Source organism: Diorhabda carinulata, chromosome 8 (assembly GCF_026250575.1).
Source record: "Diorhabda carinulata isolate Delta chromosome 8, icDioCari1.1, whole genome shotgun sequence".
Classification (NCBI taxonomy): Eukaryota; Metazoa; Arthropoda; class Insecta; order Coleoptera; family Chrysomelidae; genus Diorhabda; species Diorhabda carinulata.
In genome coordinates this window covers 4,650,396-4,673,090 of record NC_079467.1, presented here as the reverse complement: position 1 = coordinate 4,673,090, position 22,695 = coordinate 4,650,396, and the positions used below count along the sequence as shown (strand labels likewise).

The following is a 22,695-nucleotide window of genomic DNA, read 5'->3' as shown; positions in this document are numbered from 1 at the left end:
TTTATATTGTATTATTTATCCTGTTGTTGGATGATATAATTAATTCATTTACACATTTTAATACTATAAAACTGATTTATTGTTTGCAAGCACTATTAACTAACTAATTTATATTCGCGTTACGAGTCCTCGGTTTTCGCATTAGTTAAATTATGAAATTAATCCTCGAGACTTGATTCAAATTTAGCAACGTAATTTCTAGACCTAGAGGCCCCTCGTACATATTCATACCCCTTGATCTCTAAAGAGTCATGTATATGCCTTATTAGCTGTGGTGATTATGACGAAAAGTATATTGGACAGACTAAGAGATCCGTTATTTTCCGGTTTAAAGAGCACATAGCAATTATGACATAAATATTATTAATGTAAAATTTGAAAGCATTGAAATTGCTAGATGTAAGAGTAGCTTGAATAGGGATAAAGGGCCAATTCCTTACAGCCCAATTTATAGTTTAGTAGTCAAGCAATGAATGTGAAGATTTCCGCTGGATTTAATTTTCCCGGGAGAAGGTTTATTGGTGGAAAAATTTAGTATAAAACAGGTAAATCAAGTCATAAGATTTTAGTTTACCTTCAATCTCTGAAGATGATAACTTAGTTATCGAAAAGATGGTCAGACAGAGTAATCGTGAATGTTGTTGAAGAGGTGGTGTAAACAGTGTATTCAGTATGGTTCTATATGGGTACTCTTCGACTGCAAACATCATTCAAATGCAAACCGGATATAATCCACCGATAGAAAAACTTTTAAAGAGTTAGCTCTTGGGTGTTCAATTGTGTAGTAGCTAAAGTAATCGGTTAGGGTTGAGACTAAGGTCGTGGGTTTCAATCTCGCTCAAAACGGATCTTTTGCTTGTGTTTCTTACTTGAAGCAATGCGCCTCGCCATCACGAGATATGCTTTGTTTCAAGAAACACTGACTGATAATTAAAACATGAATTACGTCAACCTCTACCAGCTCTCGCGGGCTTATTTCAAGAACAGGAGGTAGTAACTGCAGCGGAAGTAGCGATACCCCCTTTTCAAGATTACACTTATAAATATTTCTATGTTGTTTCATTTATATATTTATATACATTTTGTAATTGGAATGATCTTTCAAAAATATAATAATTAAATCAGTTACACACACGCGCATAAAAATCTTCAAATCTTCAGAAAAAATCAACTAGTAATAAATAATTTATTTGGACACAAATTGACAAAAACACAAGTTGTATTTTATAAAAATAGCAATTCAACTGTTGTGAAGTTCACGACTAAATAATACTGGAATTATAAATGCTACAAAATATAAATGCAAAATATAAATGAATCTCGTTATAAACATTGTCACTTATTAATATAAAATTTATTAAGAAAATATTTAGCAATATTTTAGGTTTCATAAACCATATTTTAATTCAGAATCTTCAATTGCAAATCTAATGTGTCCTTATAATATCGCAGATCAGATGGTACACGCAACACCATTTCAATTTCCTAAAACCAATTGCTTTGGTGTTTAAAGCAATGGTTTGAACAGATGAATTACTCTAGTGTTATTTGGTGGATTCTTTTAGGTAAGCAATTAAATCCTTCCTCTCACTTTGTTTCTTCAATCCAGCAAACACCATCTTTGTACCGGGAATATATTTTTTGGGATTTTCTAGATAAATAAATAATGTTTCATCACACCAAGTGATACCTGGAACAAAAAAAAAATGTTGATTACAGTAACAAATTAATAAATAACATTACATAAAGCCCTAATCAAATACCGATCAAGTTTTGATTGTCATCTTTAAATTTAAAATTACACTAGGCAAATCAAATCTGTGTTGCATTTTGTTGGTAGCACCTCAAAAGTAACTAACCATTTTTTGTCATTCACGTCTAAAATAGTTTCAATATTTTTTTAACCAAACACGCAAATGTGTTAATTCTCCAAACTTATTTTGTTATATTTGCAACTAATACACTCCTAAAAGCCAAAAAAGGCTATTACACCCAGTGGCGGATTTACAGATAGGCCGCCTGTAAACTATTCATCTTTTGCCGCCTTAACTGACCCATGAAATTTGATACCTTAGTTCACAATTATTTAAACTACATTTTTTTCCCTGCAATGAATTGTTGAAAGACATTTTGAACAAAGTTGAAGCATGTAATACTCTTAAAGTATGGTAAGGTATGTTTTAAAACTATTCAACACTTAAAGCTTACATAACGACTAACGTGGATGCATATATTTTTCATCGCACTCTCAGTTTAACAAAATCATAATTATATAATCGTTTGAAAAATCATTTATTAGGTCTGTCTCTATTTATAAAATGGCTGAAGCTTATCCCACCTGAATAATTTTATGATAACGTACACAGAACAATACAAATTAAAAGTTAATAGCTTTGAAAGTGTAGACAATCCTGAACTAATTCTGATTCTAAATAATTCATGTAGAATTTTCCCAAAAAAATACCTTTTCTGTTATAACCGAAGGTGAAATTTCACTTAATTTTATAAGAAATAAAAATTTCTAGCTAAATACATTATAGGCCTCTTTGCTAACTGGAGTATGAGACAATTAACTATGAAGTTATCACTACCATCCATTCCAATATCTTCCGTAACTGTTCCGTTAAATCTTCTTTTTTGTTGTCTTTTTTTCATTTCTTCAGAATATACTTTCTATACATTTTATTCCATAGCTACATACATACACTTGTTCGCTCATTAAAACCTATCTTTTCAGTATGAATAATTATTTCCAATCTTACAAATCGAAATAAAATATTGCGGGACAAAATTTGTCGCCTCTTGAAATCTGCCGCCTTAGGCTACAGCTTACTCATCCTGATGGTAAATCACCTACTGATTACACCTTTAATTAAGAAGTACTATTGTATATTTCTCAACCAGGATATATATTGGGTAGCACACTTCTACGGTATCTCATGTCACAGACATTTGACTGGTTGGTTTAATGGACAGTATTCACCAATACCTCTTGGTAAATCAGTGATTTGTCGCGAATCTACCAATCACGTGAGGGACTGTTATATTATCCAAAGAAAAAGCTGAAGTGTTAAGTTCAATACTGAAACAATGGAATATACTTAAAACAGGACTTAAAGTTCATATGTGGATTCGTTTTCTAAAGAGACCTTGTACTGTAATGATATCGAGAGCTTGATGTTAAAACTGGGTTATGAACATAAGTCAAAGGAATAGAATTCTTCATTGGTTCCTTGAAGTCAAGTCTAAAGGCTATACTGCTCCATTACAGACATAAATTTAGTACACTACTTTGGCTTACAGAGCTCATTTTAAAGAAATATACAACATTATAAAACTAATGTTAGAAAAGATAGAATACAGCGCAAACACCAATGGTTCATCTGTGCTGATTGGAAAGTTGTAGCTATGGTTTTAGAACTGTAAACTGGCTACATGAAATACTGTTGCTTTTTATACAAGTGAAACAGCCAAAAGAGAAGATGGACGCCAAGAATTATTTACATTCCTGGCCAAAAATGAACTTTTGGTTGATCCAGTTAACCTTTGCACGTCAAATAAAAGCCATGAACAAAGATGGAACTAGTTTCAAATTTTTAAAACAAAAATTGCCATCTTTGAGTGGCACCAAAATAAAGGAAGGTGTATTTTTTGAATCTGACGTCAAAATATTAATTAAAAATCCGGCATTCATCACCACCTTAAATGAAGAGAAGGTTGGATTATGTTTGTCAAAGTTACTGAAAACTTGTTGGGTAACTACTGATCTACTCAATATTCTGACCTCATCAAAAAAATGCTTAATGCATATTATAAATTGGAATGTAATATGCCTTCAAATACACTTTTTTCATTCCCACCTAAAGTCTTATCCAGAAAATATGAGCTCTTTCATCAAGATATCATCACAATTGAAAAGAGCTACCAAGAAAAATGGGAACCAGCAATGCTTGCAAACTATTGTTGGTCTTCATTTAGAGACACTCTGAACTCCGATTATAGGAGACATGTGAAATGGTCTAATAAAACATGTTGTTTAGTGCTAATAATAAAACTGATGTTCCATAAATACTTGAGATTGAGAAGAATGTGACGTGATTCAAATTAATCTATTTTTTCATAATCTTATCTACTGGGTAAATATTAATAATCTTTTTTGTTACCTAGTGTTATTGTTAACGTGAGATCTATTATCTGAAATGACCTTATCTGATCGATAAAAAATGCGAAATAAGATCATTACATAAATTAACAAAAAAAATTGCGAACTGTGAAAACTTTAAGGGGAATTTTAAATTAATTAATGCTAGAGGAGGGGGAGGTACCTAAACAGGTAAAAAGTGAATTTGGAGCGGTAATTTCACTAATGAAACGTTACTAATATCAACTAAACATATAGTCCAATAATCGTTTTATATATTTAGAGAAATTTATAAACCTAGATAAAAACTTTCAATATCCTAAAATGAAACTATATTATATGACATTCTATTCAAATTCAGAATTATTGCAAGACCCATCTCTATACACCAAATTAAAAGTTGAGGTTACGTCCTTGACAAAACGTGCCTGAGTGATAAATACGTAACCACCAATTACTATAAACTAAGTGATCTGTTACTTAAAATAAGTTTATTTAATCATAATGGTGAAAATTTTCTATTTTATTTTCGAAATACCAAAATTCCAGAATAATGTTGATGTTGCGAAAAATTACATCATGTGGTTTAATACCGATTAGACTTTGTATTATTGTGTAATCTCTTGTTTAACTTATCAGTTTTCTAGAAAATCATCTATAAATCCACTTATTCTTCGCAAACTACATCATACCTCATTAGAATTGAATTCACTAACACTCACGTGGTGATTAATTATATATTTAAAAAAACTTACCTTTGGATTTATTGGCATCTGTATAAGCAAAACCAGGAGCTTGACCAGTTTTCCTATTAAACAATCCATGTAGATTAGGCCCAGTTTTGTGCTTACCACCTGCCTCTACTGTATGGCATTGTTCACATCTTTGTTTAAATACTTTCTTCCCTTTTTCTACGTCTCCCATAGTATTTGTTAAATAAACTTTATTACTAAAGATACTTTTTTGATAAAAAAGTATAAACGTAGATCACAGATCTACACCACGTGAAATCTTCACTTTAAATGAACGAGTATAGAGAAATTTCCAGAATATAAGGTTATTGTATTTGCAAAATGACCTTGATATAGTGTAAAGCTAGTTTTACATCATGAGTATTTTTGATAACTGTCACATTTCTCTTGAGGTATATTTTTGTTTTTGTAAATGTTAACTGTACTAACCTAAATTATTCATAGAATTACCTGGTAACTTAGTCAATTCTCAAAATTTATTAATCAAATGAACTGCGTTAAGACTAGATCGACGTAAAAATTAATGCAATTTATTTTGTGAAAATTGTACGTCTCGAAGGTGATTAAATTGTATATATCTTCATCAAATAGTTAACTAATTGCTCGATTAGTTATACTTTTTATGGAATAAAAAGAATGTAATAGTTTAAGAGGAGCTTTAAGTGATATATTATTGACGTAATAGCATGTGAAAGTGAGTCATAGTTAAAACTCGGGATGATGGACGTCACACGTTCATTGAAATTTTGGAAATTAGGTTGAAAATAAATAGATATATAATCTTATTGAATATTTTTGAAATTTTCTCATTTAATGTTATTGTGTAATAGTTTGCAAAATATGTTGGACTTTGAAATCTTAGTTATTATTGAGTAATTTAAATTAGTGATACAAGTAGGTATTTATTTAGAAATACAAAACAGATTTTAGTTTTTTTCTTTATATACGTGATATGAAACTTTGTATATATAGAATGTTAGTTGATTAAACTACATATTATGTTGGGGGAATTGAGTTATGAAGGAACAAAATTTTATGCAAGCTTAGTATTTTATTATAAGATTAAGCAAATAGGGGAGAGTTTTTAGGCTATTGGAACTATTTTTGAAATAAAAGAGTAAATTGTTCAATAAATAATTTAATATAACAACGAAAATAACGATGTCCTATATTTACAACATTTTCGGTATGCTTATAACCAAGCGCTTTTATAGCTACTATCTTAACTACTTTTCAAATTGCATTCAAATCAAATCAAATCAAATGTTTTCTAGTTTATCAGTTCTTTAAACAAAACATTGAGCAAAAAACAATTTTTTTTTAATACGCAACGCAACTTTCTAAGCATATGACCATATTTACACAACTCCTGGTAGATCCGAACTTATATTAAAATAATTTAAAAAATTGTCTAATTAGTTAAAATACTATGCCATTTGACTCACATTGACATAGGTACAATAAAAGTGGTACTAGACGAATGGAACACTATCATCAGAAACATTTTTCTTGTCTTTGTATGAATTAAATAGAAAATAAAGAGAGTTGTAAGGTTGTAAGTAAACAACATTTTTGTCAAAAAATTATTCAGGATTTGCAAAAATTCGAGAACATACTCATATTATTTCAGAATATATAGTTATATAGAACTTTCACAAGTAGAACATCTACAAATAATTCTAAGGGAATTTCAAAATTTGGCAAATAAATTATTAAAACTTTTTTAACAACATTCATCATAATTGTAACAATATATAGTCAATCTATTTGTATTTTACTATGAAGAATGTTGAAGAGCTTTTTGTAAATGATGCTGTTTAATTCATGCAAAACCAAACTTTCACTCTTATACTTATGATATGTCGGAATAATTATTTTATTTAGTTGCTACTTTGAGGTAGGCGATGAGGTCTTTCCGTTCACCTTCTTTCTTTAAACCAGCAAACACCATTTTCGTACCAGGGATATATTTCTTTGGATTTTCTAGGTATATGAACAAGGTATCGTCGTTCCATGTTATACCTGTAAAGTATGAATAAAAGTATAAATTTAAATATCATTTCAGGGCAGTGGCGGACTTATAAATTTACAGCCTGTAGGCTATTAATATTTTATCACCTCTACTGACTTCTGAAATTCGATACATTAATTCACAATTATTTAAATTACATTTTTCATCAATAAAATTTGAGAACTAAAAAATCCATGACTATTTATTAAATTATTAAAAGACATTATTCTAAGAAAAGAATAATTTAAATCAAGTACTACTTTAAAAGTAATTTAAGGTATGGTATGTTTTAAAACTAGTCACCATTTATATAATAAAACGTATTTTCTATTACACTCAAATTTTAACACCAATAAAATAAATCTTTTCTCAATTATTATTTGTTGATGTTACAGTTTGAAATAAATTATTAAAGAAGTGATATTATTTATATTATCAAGTACCTTGTAAATGATTCTGATGTTGTTTACATATAAACATACCCGTATTGAAATGTTTCTTTTTCTTATGTTATATATGGTCTCGAACAATAAGGGTAATGAATACGCGAATTCAATATGAATCTGGCTGGGTGCCGAAAGGCAAAAGGCTAAATTTAAGAAGACTGAAGAAGTAGACAATATGATTTTTTGAGGTTATATTAGTGTTTACAAAAAAAATTAAAGTTTGTTGTGATTTGTGTCTGCGTCGAGTAAATTTATGTTTCTAACATCTTTTCTTTTATAATTCTGAAAATATGACATGACACCTATCAAAAAGATATTCTTCAAATAAGGAGGCAAGATATACTTTATCATGAAATGAATATATTATTTGAAAATAATCCAAAAATCTCTTTCTTGTGTACATCTAAATTGAACCGTTTTAATAATTTTCAAAAAATTACAGTGTCATTTAATGGAAGAGTAAACATTGAGATGTTTGTTTTTTTGGCTCCCCAATTTTCGTCTAAATTGTTACTCAGTACTTTTTTGCAATTCAGGGACGATATCAATGTCATTTTAAAGTGCTGATCTGGTAATTATCAGCTGGCCTGTTGCCACTGACTCATGACCTAAACACATAAAAACACATTTATTTTGCCAACTAAATATCTTCATTTTGTTCCACAACTGCTGATTGCCAAATATATTTTTGTATCTAAAGTTACCTTAATATGAGCCAAACACGTGGATTGAAAACATGCAGATTATTAAATTTAACTTTGAAATCTTAAAAAATTTTGTTAATCTGTTTATAAAAACATGATAAATCTATATTTTTGTATATTTTTTTTTCAATTTGTTCGTTTTTTGTGTAGATTATGAAAAAAATATAATAACTTCATTTGATTATTTGGAAAAAAGTTATCAACGATTATACGTGAATGAACATTTAAAGCCCTGAAACCAATATAAGTTGTCATTTTTTTTATTAAAATAAAAAATTAAGAATCTAGATGGGTGTGTCTGTTCTTCTAACCTGCTTGATATACTAGACATAAATCTATCTACATTTGATGAAATAATAAAAGAATACTAATGATATGATCAAATTTTTAATTACCTTTTGATTTATTTGCATCTGTGTATGCAAAACCAGGTGCTTGTCCAGTTTTTCTTCCGATTAATCCGTGTAGATTAGGCCCTGTTTTGTGTTTACCACCAGCTTCTAGCGTATGGCACTGTTCGCAACGTTGTTTGAAAACTTTTTTGCCTTTTTCTACGTCTCCCATTTTATATATTAAATTAATTTAATCTATAAATGAAATAAAAATATCATCCAACTATAGTAGATTAAAGGGTAATTTTGCATCAAGTATTAATATAATCTATACCTATAAACTGTTGTTTAAAATGGGCGACCTTCAATTTACGTTTAAAATTATTTTTCCATCATATATCAAAAAAATTTGCTGATCGTTACGTGCCTTTTACGTCATATCCTCGTGATGCAGTAAGTTTTTCTTTTAGTAAAAGTTATCTATCTACGCTGATTTGACCCTGGATCATTTGTAGATAAAAAGTGTGACGTAACAGTTAAACACGTGAAATTGCGGAAAGCAAAAGTTCGATGCTCCTCGAACCGATTAGCGGGACTGTCTTATGCAATTCCCATTATTTTTATAAATATCATGACTTTGACTATGACATTGAATTATTCATATATGAGTAAATTGAATATAAATATTTCAATTCTAAAATATTTAGATCAAGTGATAACTGAAATTTTTGGAAATCAAATCCAGCACAGATTCCATAACTGGTTCAAACCTTCAAAGGATCTATAATAAAGGGCATGATATAGGTCGTTACGTAACGTTTGTATGTGTAAAAGATTTTTATAATTTGAAAAAAAAAAATTGATCCTGAATATATTTTTTAAATAAATAGGAACTTACGTACTTGATGATATAACTTCAGCACTTACGTTCAACTATGACTGAAACTATACTTTCAATTTAATTGAACTTATCACGACTACAATCGGATTATCAATGAAAATAATATTCCCTGCAGAGAGCAAACTCTATATTCCTGGTTGTCCTTGTCCAATTTGCTGTCTAACGCACATGTCTACGCGATTCCTGTGACCTATGTTGGGAAATTTAAATAATTCCCGCCTTGTAAAAAGTTAATCTAGAATCCTCTACTAATATTGACGTAGTTGTTTATTTAGAAACTAATTTGAATGCATTAAAACAAAATTATTGTCATATTTATTCAGGGATTTACGAATTCAAATTTAAAAACACTTTTAGGCATTGAAATGGTAGGATTAAGTTCCACTATTATCTTATAGATGTCACTAAAACGAGAATCGGTACCTCATTATTTTCTGTTTAGTTTTCTATAAAATGATATTTATGTATTTGAAAAAAATAAATAATCATTTCCAAATAATATTTGTTTCATTTCAAATTATAATATAACAAAATGGTAGAAATCTGTTTATTATAGAAAAAATATAGTATAAACTAACTATAAATAGAGGGCAGTACTAAAAACTTGGTGATACAAGTCGCCGATGTATACTTTGGAGAAGTTTGATTAAATACAATTTGTTTGGATCTACTATTGTACTTGCTTCGGCAGTACATATACTAAAATTGGAACGATACAGAGAAGATTAGCATGGCCCCTGCGCAAGGATGACACGCAAAATCGTGAAGCGTTCCACATTTTTTTGTGTTTTTTTTGGTAATAAGGAGAATATGTTTTCAAATAATTTCATTCAAAGTAGTTGAATTTGTTTTTATTTAATCTTTTGAAGAATTACACTTAATTATTTAATATACTTTCATCAATAAATAATATTCATGAAATAATTTTGATAATGAAAAAAAGTGCAAAATTAATGAAAAATTCAATGGACGTTGTATCATATTTATTAAAATAGTTGTTCGGAAAGTCCTTGTTCATATGGTAAGGAAAATGTTTTTTAATTGATTGTAGTGTCTGTTAATTCTTTTCTTGAATATGATGTTTATCATTTTTTCCAGAAAATTATTTTCTTAGAATGCAGTTTTTGCTTTTTGAATAGTTATCTATGTGGAGATAAAGCCAAAGCTGAATGGTTAAAGATGCAATGACTAATGTTTTGTGAAGTGCATCCTTTAAAATTTCATTTTAAATCTTCTAATAATAATGTTGTTCGTTTTCGTGAAGTTGATCTTAAAAAGATGAATTCTATTATCATTGAAATTCTGCAACTTTTATATCCTACTACTCACCCAATCAGTGGAAAGAAAAAGAAAAATTTAATAGAGTTATTGTCTTACATACTCCCAATTCATCATAATTTTGACAGCAATTTGAAAACATCTTCAACAGCTATTTGAGAGAATGTCATTTATAACCTCGATGACCAAAATGATTAACTGTTTATTAATTTTTATGTTTGTATGGTGTAATAAAAATAAATATATTAATGGTAATATTGATTTTTATTCCTGGCCAAAATGACCTAACCATATAAATTGACATCAGAGATATCATAAACCGTAATTCAAAAGTGCCCCAAAACACAAAAAGTAAATAAATATTACACTTTTTGTTTCTAAAATACTTTTATCTTAAAAGTATATTAGCAAAAACAATGAAAAACTAAAAACAAAATAAATTTTCATCTTATATATTAAAAAAATTTATGATTTCTATTCCGAGTCCGTTCAGGCGTTCTACCCAACCGATTTGCTTAATTTTTTTTTCAATGAAAGGTATTGATGCACAGATCAGCCATCAATCATCGGATTTCATCTAATTTTCACCATTCTCAAGTTATAATCAAATGCGATTTCCCCCTGTACATTACTTATGGGAGTTTTTCACATACACACGTTCTATACTCAATATCTCAGGTTCTATTCAAGATAGAGACTTCGTTTTGGTTTAAGAACACTCGCTGAAACACCTTTTTTCTTTTGAGTTTTTGAACACTAAAATCGGTTGAGTTGGAGAGGAGGTAGGCGCGGATATTCAAGGTGGAGTTATGGATTTTTGTAGGTTTTTGGCAATTTTTCTACATTCAAAGATCTATATCTCAGATTCTAATATAGCTACAGAGTTAATTTTGATTTAAGAACAATCGCTGAAACAATTTCTTTCTTTTGAGTTTTTGAACACTTAAATCGGTTGCGTTGGAGAAGAGCTAGGCGCGGACATTCAATGTGGAGTTATGGATTTTTGTAGGTTTTTGGCAATTTTTCTACATTCAAAGATCTATATCTCAGATTCTAATATAGCTACAGAGTTCGTTTTGGTTTAAGAACACTCGCTGAAACAACTTCTTTCTTTTGAGTTTTTGAACACTTAAATCGGTTGCGTTGGAGAAGAGCTAGGCGCGGACATTCAATGTGGAGTTATGGATTTTTGTAGGTTTTTGGCAATTTTTCTACATTCAAAGATATATATCTCAGATTCTAATATAGCTACAGAGTTCGTTTTGGTTTAAGAACACTCGCTGAAACAACTTCTTTCTTTTGAGTTTTTGAACACTTAAATCGGTTGAGTTGGAGAGGAGCTAGGCGCGGACATTCAATGTGGAGTTATGGATTTTTGTAGGTTTTTGGCAATTTTTCTACATTCAAAGATCTATATCTCAGGTTCTAATACAGCTACAGAGTTGTATGTAGCTCCATCACGTGGGAAATCGTTCAGAAATGTCAAGGTAGATATTAAACCAAAGGGTCGACGCACAGCCAATGTTGTTTGGAAAGAAGTATTGTGAAATTACATAGTCTATTGTATTATGAACAATGTAGAAATGATGGCTGATTTTTTGACCGTGCCCCGATACTTTTTGTATACCTTTGACAACATAAGTATTGATTGATTTTATGTCGAAGTTATAATTATCCATATAGTCACTGCTGCGGAGCAGCACGTGTCCGGACTAGTTGAAATTGAAATCTAACAAATAAGTTGCTTGCAGCCTCAATTATCAATAAGTTTTCTGACAATGCAGACGGCAAATTTAACTGTTGTATTGGAAGGAAAGAATGTTTAAATTAAAATATCCCTTAAGGTACCTATAAATCTATAATTTCAAAATTTCCTTGTGTAATTTGAAATTGAATAGAATAGGGCCTAGTACTGAGCCTTGGGGCACTCCACGTTCTATTGGATTGCTAGAAGACATTGTTGTATCAATCCTCACAAGCTGACTTCTGTTGGTAAGTTATGACTTGAGCCATGCTGAAGATGTTCAGCTGAAGGCGTAGTACTGCTGGAGTAGACATTATTTAGGAGGGAGAATATAGTATCACTTGTACCTTAAACATCCGAATTGATGGGTAGTAAGTATTTTATGTTTAAATAGAAATAATAGGAGCTTTTTTTACCAAACTCTCTATGAACTAGAAATGTGGTAAAGTGATTTAATATGTTTCCGGCATGTAAGCCCATCGGTACCAAATGAGTATTTATTTTTGATGTCATTAATTGTACTGCGAAGCTCTAATTAAACTACAAAAAAGGAAATTCTTAAGGTTATCAGGTGACGGAGAAATTGGGCTCGACGAAGAATCCTTATTTTACAATAGATCTTTCAATAGTTAAAAATATTTTCTGCGCATGCCTCAAATTCCGCAATGTTTTTCGGACATTTTACAAATAAATATACGAAACACGAAAATTGCTTATCTGTTAAAAACAATGAAATTAAACTGAACGTATATTTATAAATAAAAAATTAACAAACATTTTTATTGAAATGAAAAATGTTACCAATAAAAAAGGGAGCAAAAAAACATGTTATGGATTATGCCGTAAAGTAAAGTAAATCCTTTTTAGAAAATCAATATTTTTTTATTTCCCAAAACCTTGTTTGGAATACGTATTAAAACAATAGTGAAGAATCATTTAAACACTTGTTTCAAGTGTAGTAAATGTGATTTGTGGGTTAAGCGTTGTGGTCGAGGTGATGGTCGGTGTAAATAAAGATTTTCAGAATTTATCATAACCTGGGCAGAGTAGCTAGTTTTTGTGTGATACGATGCTTCTATTTGCCTTTTCGAACAATAAATATTTTAAGACGTGATGGAATCAAAAATATCTGTAACATGATTACTGTCAACATATAGCTTCCCTCTTTTTATAGGTTTAGCTGTACTGTAATCTAAAATGTTTGACTCATTTTCTTCATCGTCATCACAAGAATTATAATTTTCTTTCTCTAATATGCAAGATGAAATCATATAGTCATAGATAGAAGATTCATCAAATAAGTTTGGCAAACTTGTTGATGGAAATTTTTGCCATACAATTGGGAAACTCAACAAAGGACTATTATTTACTGCTTGACGATTTCGTTGCTTGTCTTGTTCTAGCTTCAACCACTTTCCTTTGTCTAGACTTGGATCTACTGGGATACGGTTGCGAATTGCGTTCTTTACCTTAAAAAAATACAACTTGTTGTTTAGAAAAAGTAACCGAAACTTTCATATTGCCGCCGTTTGAACGTGGTGGACGCGAGTGCGCTGAACAAACCATTAAAAAGGCTATAGACCATAGGTGGGGAACCTGCGGGCTCGAGGCCGCATGCGGCCTCCGCGAGATTCTTGTGCGGCCCTTTGCCACCTAGTACAAAATGGTAGAGTGTTTTTTCTTTTTGCATTTAGAAGGAATATTGGGAATTAAAAAATTGTAGAATTGTCAGGTAATTGAAAAACTTCAAAGAAGTATGTAATAAATTACAATTGAATGTCAGTAATTTAGTCAGTGTCTGCACCGATGGCGCACCTTCCATGAGAGGCAAAAAGAAGGATTCGTTGCTTTGTTAAAAAAGGAAAATTTAAACTTGAAAAAATTGATATCATTTCACTGCATTTTGTATCAGCAAAATCTTTGCGCAAAATCTACCATTTTTTAAGACACCATTGCCATTGTCATGCTCTCTTTAGATGAGGAAACGTATAGTGTTGACCTACCATACTACTGCAAGGTTCGCTGGCTATCAACAGGTCAGGTTTTGTCTTTGACAAACTTTTATCAACAAAAAGGAAAACATTGTGATTTATCAGATGAAGTATTCCTCAGAAATCTTGCATTTTTGTCTGATATGATGTCAAAACAAAACAATTTTTCGAAACATTGCTTTTTCGATCAGAAATATCTGCACAACACTTCCCGGAGCTAGCTTAAATGTTAAATGAGCAGAACTGTGAAAATAAAGGTATACTAATAGATTTTCTGATTTTGACGAGCACACTCCTGCTATAAAACTGGCATTTGAACTACACTCAATAGATATATCCGAGGCTCCTGCTAATTTAAATGTGGCCTCTAATGGTAAAAAGGTTCCCCACCTCTGCTATAGACAATATTTCTATCGCAACATTGGGAGGATAGGCGAGGCCCTCTCCCAAATGATTAATTGAAGTGAAAACACTGTCCGAGAATTTCTCTATGTGAGCAAAAGAAGCTCTTTCCAGTTCTTGAATGGATCAATGTTTGTTTTGCTTATTTTTAATACGTCCGAGAGGAAAAGGAAAAAATTATAGAATCTAGAAAATTCAATGTCGACATCAGCAGTGAGAATATCACAGTCAGTTGTTGGACGTCGTTGTTTGGATGTTTGAATATTGAAAGAATGAAAAATTGACTGAAGACATTCTTGAGCAGCATACACACTCTGGAAAAGTCAATACTGAGATTGCCACATAAAATTAAATTGCTTTTTAGATGTAAGGACTTAAGAAAGATGATAAAATTTATGCACATCTGCGTCAGATGTTCTGTAAATACAAATAATATAGAGGTTGTGAGTATTTTGGTAGACGATACAAAATTCGAATACATTCTCAGATATTATATCATTGAACTGTGTTATTTCGGAAAAGTCGTTGCTTGTGGATATTATCATAATAGTTTCATGAGATTTATTAGTTCTATTGAATCTGGTTACTGTGGTCTAGTTTTTGTCAAAAACCGGCTTCGCAATATTCTGTGTTGGCTATAATTTTTGGAAAATTGACGCTGAGCTTACTATCGTGCTTGCTTCTCTAATCGTGTCATTTGAACTAAAATTTCTTACAAGAAACACCTAAAGGCGGAAAGATCTACTTCAACTTCAGCTGAACCAATACCACAGGCGTTGTGGAAGCGATAATAGAATTTACGCAAGGAGTCCACGTGCTACCTCTAGGTTAATGCTAGTATTTGTGTGTCCTTCGAAATACACACTGGATGGTTGATTGTGGCGATAGGCTGAGAGCTTTTAAGATGGTGAGGTCTCTCAGGCTTGCCAACACACTTGCTGTGTCCAAATCTCGTGATAGTCGTACTATAAGTGGAGTCTAGCATTTTAACAGTTTTGACCTCCTTAAATATGTTTCCTCGAGTAAAACTAGATTATTTATTCACATTCTCCATTCTAATGTATTCAATGGTAGACGCAGTACTTGGATCTCGCGGCGTTAGGTTTAAATGTTTTAAAGGTGAGTTGGCGGTGTCTACTTTGGTACCAGAAGGCCACATACTAATGTTGTTAAGCTGGTCTAACTTCTTTTGCACACCAATTTCGAAATCGTAGTGCAAACTGCAGCTTTGGAAAGTCAGTAGTACTTAGTTCTTCTTTCATGTAGTGCTGTAATGGAGGCGGAATATTGGACACTACCATGTAATTAAAATCCTTCTTTGAGGGGTTCATATGAGATGGGGATTAAATAATTTCTTGTGAAATAATAACGATTATATTTTCGTTATTTGTATGGTCGCTCTGCCTGGATATTATCTTTTTTCAGTCTGTGGTGTATTGATAATATTTGTCTTATTCCTGGAAGTAGACTTTTTCAACATAAGTGTGATTTATTTAACACTTTTCAGCTATTTCCTTTGACTGTACTTCCCTTGGTGAGTCGTGACTAGACCCATGATGATTGTCCTTAAAGTGAATAACGGATGGATTTGATAACGAAATATATACTGAACATAAATATATGTTTTTGATCTTTTCGATGACGGACAATCTAGAAATAGACTTCTCATACAACTAACTTTGAACAAAGTATACCTGAATGTGTAACGCAAGATGATTCTCTTTTATTCAAAGTAATACAAATGGAAAATCAATACTAGACGTAGTTAGAACAAACAACGGAGCCTCGCCCTTTTTTGCAAACTCATTACGTTAATCCGACGTTTGTAATTATCCAATTTTATTGCATATGGGGTGATATCGTGAGAAAAAAACGTATTTTTATTTCCCAAAACTCATGTCTTCACAGTAATTTGTCAACCTGAATTTAGAAATTTTGAGATATATATTGCACTAGCACCAGATAATGTCTTCACCAGGAAGTAAACCAATATCCTATCTGGATTAGACGACAGTGCTTCTTTTTTTCATACATTGCCACAATCTTATCAAAACCATCTCATATAGCTTACACATACATTTTCATTCTTGATCCCGAATTCTCTTTCAATCTATCCAAGGGTTCAGACAATTCCTTCATTTATTTTTCTCGACTTTCTTTCTCTTTCTTTCTCCAAGAAGACGCAATAAAGCACAACAGTTTAATCAAGCAGAATTAAATGATTCAGCTACCTTTCCTTAAAGAAAAACATTCAATGGTGCTCTGCTGTAATAATCCAGATCTAATGAAATAATTTGGAATCATTTACGAAACGTCTGAGTGATCGATTCCTCTCAAAGGAGTTTTAAGGGAGTTCTTCTACATACAATACGCCTCCCTTCCAGTTGCCCAGTTCGTACATTTGAAAGAAACATATGAAAATGTAGGAACCCTATTGGGCAATATCAACTATGCGGGGCTCAAATGGCTCGTGTGTGGCGATTTCAACATGATATGCCTTCTGCTGGGTCAAAACAAGTGTTATACGAAAATGCCGTGCTTTTTATGCGAATGAGACAGTAGAGTTCGTGACACGAGAAACAAAAATTGTGACCTAAACGTCAAAATATTGTACCTGGTATGAAAAACATCCTGCATGAATCGTTTATTGGCCTTAAGAAGATTTTGCTACCACCGTTGCACGTAAAGCTCGGATTGATGGCGCAATTTGTAGCTGCTTCATCAAAAGAAGACGCCCGCTTCAAGTATCTTAAGGCGGGAGTTTTCGTGGGTCCATAAATCCGAATTTTGATGAAGAACGCAAATTTTGAAAGAAGTATGAATCAGAGAGATGGATGGCAACAATAAAGATCCCGAGTACAAAAACCTAGTAGGAACAATATTACTCCAAAGCTTTACGTATATCTACAAAGAGCATGCGATCTTTATCTCACCTAAGGAAATTCTCGGATAGTGTCTCCTTCAAAAATTATACAGACAAATTTAGACAATAAAAGCTGCCAAAGATATTTATTATAATAGTAGACTCGTCAATTCTCGTAATGTTTCTAAAGAAACATGGTCCATTGTGAATGATCTAAGGCTTCTTCATCGAGCATAATCTCTACTTCAACTAATAGACTCAATAATTACTTTGTGTATGTAGCCAAAACTTCATGAAATTCTTTAGCTCCTTCTCATGATCCGCTTTCACATCTCCCAGATGCTAATGCTAACTTACGCAGTTTTAGCAGAACTTGGAAGTACAATTAATGACATAAAAAATTAATACTCACCTGGAACTCATGGACTTACATCAAAAATGTTTTCGAGTATGTTCGATTGCACATTTCACATTTCACACACGTTTCATTTCAAAATGACACTTTTCCCTATTGCCTTGAGGCGGCTCTCTCATGGTTTAAGTCATACTTTATCAACAGTTTGTAAGAGTTGATACAACGATGTCATCTTGCAAGCCAATAGAATATGGAGTGCCCCAAAGTTTAGTACAATTCCCTATTTTGTTTCTTCTGTTTATAAACGACATCGCCTATCGAGACGTCAGTGGTAAAAAATGTCTATTTGCAGACGACACTAGTTTGTCTTGGAGCAGCCCTGATCTCATGGCACTTCATAGGACCATATCTAGTGACCTAATCACCTTTAAATCATGGTGCGATTCTAATCTTCTCTGTCTCTAGTTTTACGCTGAGATTAGCCCTTATTGAGTCGCATCTTCGATATTTACTCCACGTTCAGAATTAGTTAAGGGCTCAAAATTTTACAATGCAAAAAAATGCATAATCACTTGCCAATTAAAATCAAATCGATATAATCTTTTCCCGCATTGAGGAATAATTTGTGGCCATATTTCCTGGAAAGAGCGTTCTACACTGTAAACGATTATTCTAATAATAATATTTATTTCCGGACATGCTGTATACTTGTTTAATTTTTGCTCTGGACTCATATATTAATTATTACCTATTACTGTTACCAATAATTTTGTTGCTCATTGTGGTTTTGTCCTGTATATTGAAATTTTATTTGTATCCTTATTTAGCTATTTTTATGTTTGTTTTTCTTAGAAAATACTGGATGAACATGAGCGAGAAAGTGCACTTTCTACATTGGAAATGAAAAAACGGTACCAAGGTAGGTGGAAAAAAAATATGATGGCTGACTACTGCTGGAATTTGAGAGGAATTGCCAAGACACCCAAAAGATATGCAGAAAATGAAACGAAAGTTCGAAAGCTAAAGTAAAATACTTCTACGTTACTTTCTTATTTAATTTTACATACTTCAACACGCCTATATGATTTTTTTTTAAATTAACTGGAAATTTATCCTTTGTCAACTATTCGTTTTCATTCATACATCTCTATACAAGTAAGCTAATATTGAAAATTTGTATTGTGGATGTGTGAAAAAACGTATTTTTCTCCATAAAATACATATCATAGTCGAGTGAAATTAGACAATCAAATTGTACAAAATATACAGTATCCCACGACGAGTTAAAACTATCTGTATATCACAAAATACTTATAGTAAAATTTCTACGTTTGGGTTTTCGGATACGATCTTTTTAACTAAAATATTTTCAAAGATGACCAACTTCCAGTAGAACCGAATAGAATACCCTGTATATTAATACATTTTTATGCAAAAAGCATGCCTTTTGAGTTATTAATTTTTTACTAAAAAATTTGACCGTTGCAGACCCTTATAAATTAATTTTTTACCAGGATACCCTTAAAGACATAAAAATGTTTTCTGTTTGGTTGCTTTTAGCAAGGTCAGACGTATAAGAATCTATGTTTAAAAATTTTTCATTCTATATAGAGTGTGTATAAAAAATGTTCAAACTGTAACTAAATAAATTTTTAGAGATGTAGGTCATTAACTGATTTAATTCGATTAACTTTTGCTTCAAATGAACCAACCGTAGAGCTTCAAATTGTTGAGGATTCTTTTAACAGTAAGCAAGTTTGGTCGTGGTCTATCTAGATATCTTGCAGCACGTTTTTGTAACAACTTTGCCACATTCACCTTGTATTAAAAGCAAATTTACATAATTTTCGTTATTAAATTGAGAACGAACCATTTCAAAAATTTTCGAAAATATCAACAATTGACTAATGACAGTTAAATAAGTGTTATTTATTACAAAGCCTACTAAAAGTATAAATAAAAAATTAAAACTTGTTGGAATAGGATTAGTCAATAGAATTTGATTTGATTTTTTTTATAGATCTTGATAAGAAAGAGAAAAATTTTTTTTCTAGGGCTTGTATCAACGGGTCAAAATAAAATTTAGACCACACCTTTATCTCTAAGGGCCCTTTCACACCAAACGTAGCCGAATCAATCAGAATCAATCCGAATCAAGTTGAATCTGATTGACTAAAATTCGGCTTCGAGCACTCCGTTTAAATGTGAAGGGACTCTTTTCCCGCCTTCAGACCAGACGAATTTGGTTCAATCAGGTTTGATTCGAGGTCGCACTTGATTCAACCTGTCAGATTCCTCGTCCGGTCAGTCTTGAATTAACAACCATACGAGATGGACGTGGAGTTATTGATTGTGGAGGAAAATTGGCGAAGAATTAAACATTCCAGGTAAGAATTATTCAGGTTGATTCAGCTGGTGTGAAAGAGTGGAGATGACGAATCAGATTCAACTTGTTTCGGAGTGATCCAGATTGATTCAGATTCGTTTGGTGTGAAAGGGGCATAAACGTTTACAGAAAACATTTAATATCTGGATAACGGTAAGGTTTAGGTATAGGAAAATGTACATGAATTTGCCTTATTTTTTACGCCCGAATGCATTAAAATAGAAAAAATGGGTGGTTCTATTTAAAAAAATAAAGAAATCTGATATTTATGACGTTAAAGTTTGAACCCTTTTTATACAAACCCTGTATAAAATAAAAAATTTTTCAACATAGATTCAAATACGTGTGACCTTGCTGAAAGCAACCGAATAAAAACCATTTTCATATCTTTAAGGGTATCCTCGTAGAAAAATAATTTATAAGGGTTTGCAACGGTAAAATTTTTTTCCAAAAAATTAGTATCTCAAAAAGTATGCATTTTTCGAAAAAAGCTTTCAGACAAAAGTATACTAAAATTTTACGTAGAACCGGAAGTCGGTCATCTTTGCAACTATTTTAGTTAAAAAGATCTTATCCGAAAATTATCCGAAATTTTCATGATTCTACTATAAGTATTTTGCCATATACTTACAGCTAGTTTTAACTCGTCGTGGGACAACCTGTATACGTGATAGAGAAAAACAGACATTTGTAAAAAAAATTTTATACAGATTGAAAAATTCCATTTTGTCTTTGCTTGCAAAACTACTACATGGTGACTACTAAAATAATTCATCCTCGAAGATTTGCTTAAGTATGTACAGGTTGACAATGTATCGGATTTGTCGCTAAATATGAATGTTTGTTTTGTATGCTTGGTCCGGACCAGGTATCTCAAAATTATTAGCAGGTTTCGATACGAAATACGCGAGTAAAACCGCAAATTGTGTAGCTCTAAGTTGAGACTAGATTTTCTCAATTTTCAATCACTAGATAAATTTTTGTATATCTATAACAAAATGTCTGTAAAAATATTTTCTCTGTGTTAAAAAAATCATTTGCAATTGATAGGAATACCCTGTATACAAACATTTCCATCAAAACATTTCATTTCACACATAATTATATCGATCATACGAAAAGCAAATATAGCAAATTAACACGAATTATTTGTTTGACGAGGTAAACTATTGGAAGGTGAAACTGCTTAATCTCATTAATAAAACATAATTTGCGCATATAGTTTCGTCGATATGTAGTTTATTTCAATGATTACTAGCCCTAAGACAAGACTAATCAATTGCGGATGAGGTTGATTCTACCGGATGTTCGAATAAACCATATCAGTAACGAAAGTTTCCGTTTAGTGACTGTTTATATCGACTAAGAATATTGCACGTTTAATGCCAATATTTTTAACTCTTAACGTCTCAAAAGTTATTTCACCAGGTGATAATACGGGTGTGATTTACTAATTAATTCATACGCACTTTTCTTTCTCTTTTTTCTTTCGTGTTTAAAAAAGTATAGTGACTATAAACGTATTTAGTGGTGATTAGAAATCTATTCCAATTAAGTAAGTATTATAATATTTCATATACACAGCAACAGTGTTTTATGACACTAAATATTACGATTCAAAATCAATTATCACTCAAACACTGTTGAAAAAAATGTCAAGGGTGTAACATTCTAAAAAAAGCTTTATTTTTAAAAGTATTTGTTTCAATTTTTACTAGTTTATATATCATCTCCCTTTTGTAAAACATAAACAATTCTCAGTTTGAATTTACAATTTTTAGAATCCATTCCTACTTAGCGAAAGACTAATTTCTACAATAATTTCTAAAACATCTACGTGCTTTTTATGTGGCAAATACGACAAAAGTTATAATTTGTTTAGGATCAAACAAAAATCATCGGGCAACTATAATTTTTTTTAATTATTTTATGTTTATTTCACAAATCAAAGACTAACACTTGTAGCAAAGTCTGCCACGGAAAAACAAAGTTATATCTACAACGATATCGATTTATTAGATTTAAACTATTACATTACATTAAGACAACATTAAGGCGGATTGCCACCCAACGTATAGCTCTTCCAATATCCATTGCAGAAGACAGTCATATATTTCATAAATACGCATTCCACTCATACCAAATTGAAAAATGAAAAATAACTCCCCGTATAACATTCGGTAAACGTGTAACAAACCGTCAATCCACGTGGGCTCATAATCTCCACTGTTTACCAATGAAAACATTTCTATGGGCAGAAGCTGTCGGAAGGCGTATGTATACAATTTCTTTGAAATATTCCTGCCAGACAGTCTATGATAAGCAGTGGCGTGGTTTGGTAAGATTTATTTAATTCAAAAATGGTGTTCTTTAGACCATGAGCGAATGA

General features: G+C 31.5%; 3 protein-coding genes and 1 non-coding gene across 6 annotated transcripts in view; 2 read left to right on the top strand and 2 right to left on the bottom strand.

Moving 5' to 3' along the window:
• Positions 1 to 1,172: 1,172 nt before the first annotated feature.
• On the bottom strand, positions 1,173 to 5,361 carry LOC130897622 (cytochrome c). Its single transcript, XM_057806559.1, has 2 exons — positions 4,897 to 5,361; positions 1,173 to 1,690 (listed from the first exon to the last, which is right to left on the bottom strand). The coding sequence occupies exons 1-2, from the start codon at positions 5,063 to 5,065 to the stop codon at positions 1,545 to 1,547; spliced, it is 315 nt and encodes a 104-aa protein (XP_057662542.1). The 5' UTR covers positions 5,066 to 5,361; the 3' UTR covers positions 1,173 to 1,544.
• Positions 5,362 to 6,015: 654 nt separating this feature from the next.
• Positions 6,016 to 9,476, bottom strand: LOC130896994 (cytochrome c). 3 transcript variants are annotated; one of them, XM_057805451.1, is made up of 3 exons: positions 9,289 to 9,476; positions 8,450 to 8,641; positions 6,016 to 6,915 (listed from the first exon to the last, which is right to left on the bottom strand). In XM_057805451.1, exons 2-3 carry the CDS (start codon positions 8,616 to 8,618, stop codon positions 6,770 to 6,772), a joined length of 315 nt encoding a protein of 104 aa, XP_057661434.1. In that variant the 5' UTR covers positions 8,619 to 8,641; positions 9,289 to 9,476; the 3' UTR covers positions 6,016 to 6,769. The 3 variants fall into 3 exon arrangements, with proteins under 3 accessions (XP_057661434.1, XP_057661432.1, XP_057661433.1); XM_057805449.1 differs by having other exon boundaries at positions 9,285 to 9,448; XM_057805450.1 differs by lacking the exon at positions 9,289 to 9,476 and adding an exon at positions 8,721 to 9,162.
• Positions 9,477 to 9,962: 486 nt separating this feature from the next.
• Positions 9,963 to 10,069, top strand: LOC130897650 (U6 spliceosomal RNA). Its single transcript, XR_009059739.1, has one exon. It is a non-coding gene; the product is annotated as a U6 spliceosomal RNA (small nuclear RNA).
• An 11,429-nt stretch (positions 10,070 to 21,498) lies between these two features.
• The window catches only part of LOC130897384 (rap1 GTPase-activating protein 1), an 848,316-nt gene continuing 847,119 nt past the window's right edge, over positions 21,499 to 22,695 (top strand). The window contains exon 1 of the mRNA XM_057806214.1: positions 21,499 to 21,861. The gene's annotated coding sequence lies outside the window, so the exon portion shown is untranslated. The remainder of the gene's footprint in view (positions 21,862 to 22,695) is intronic.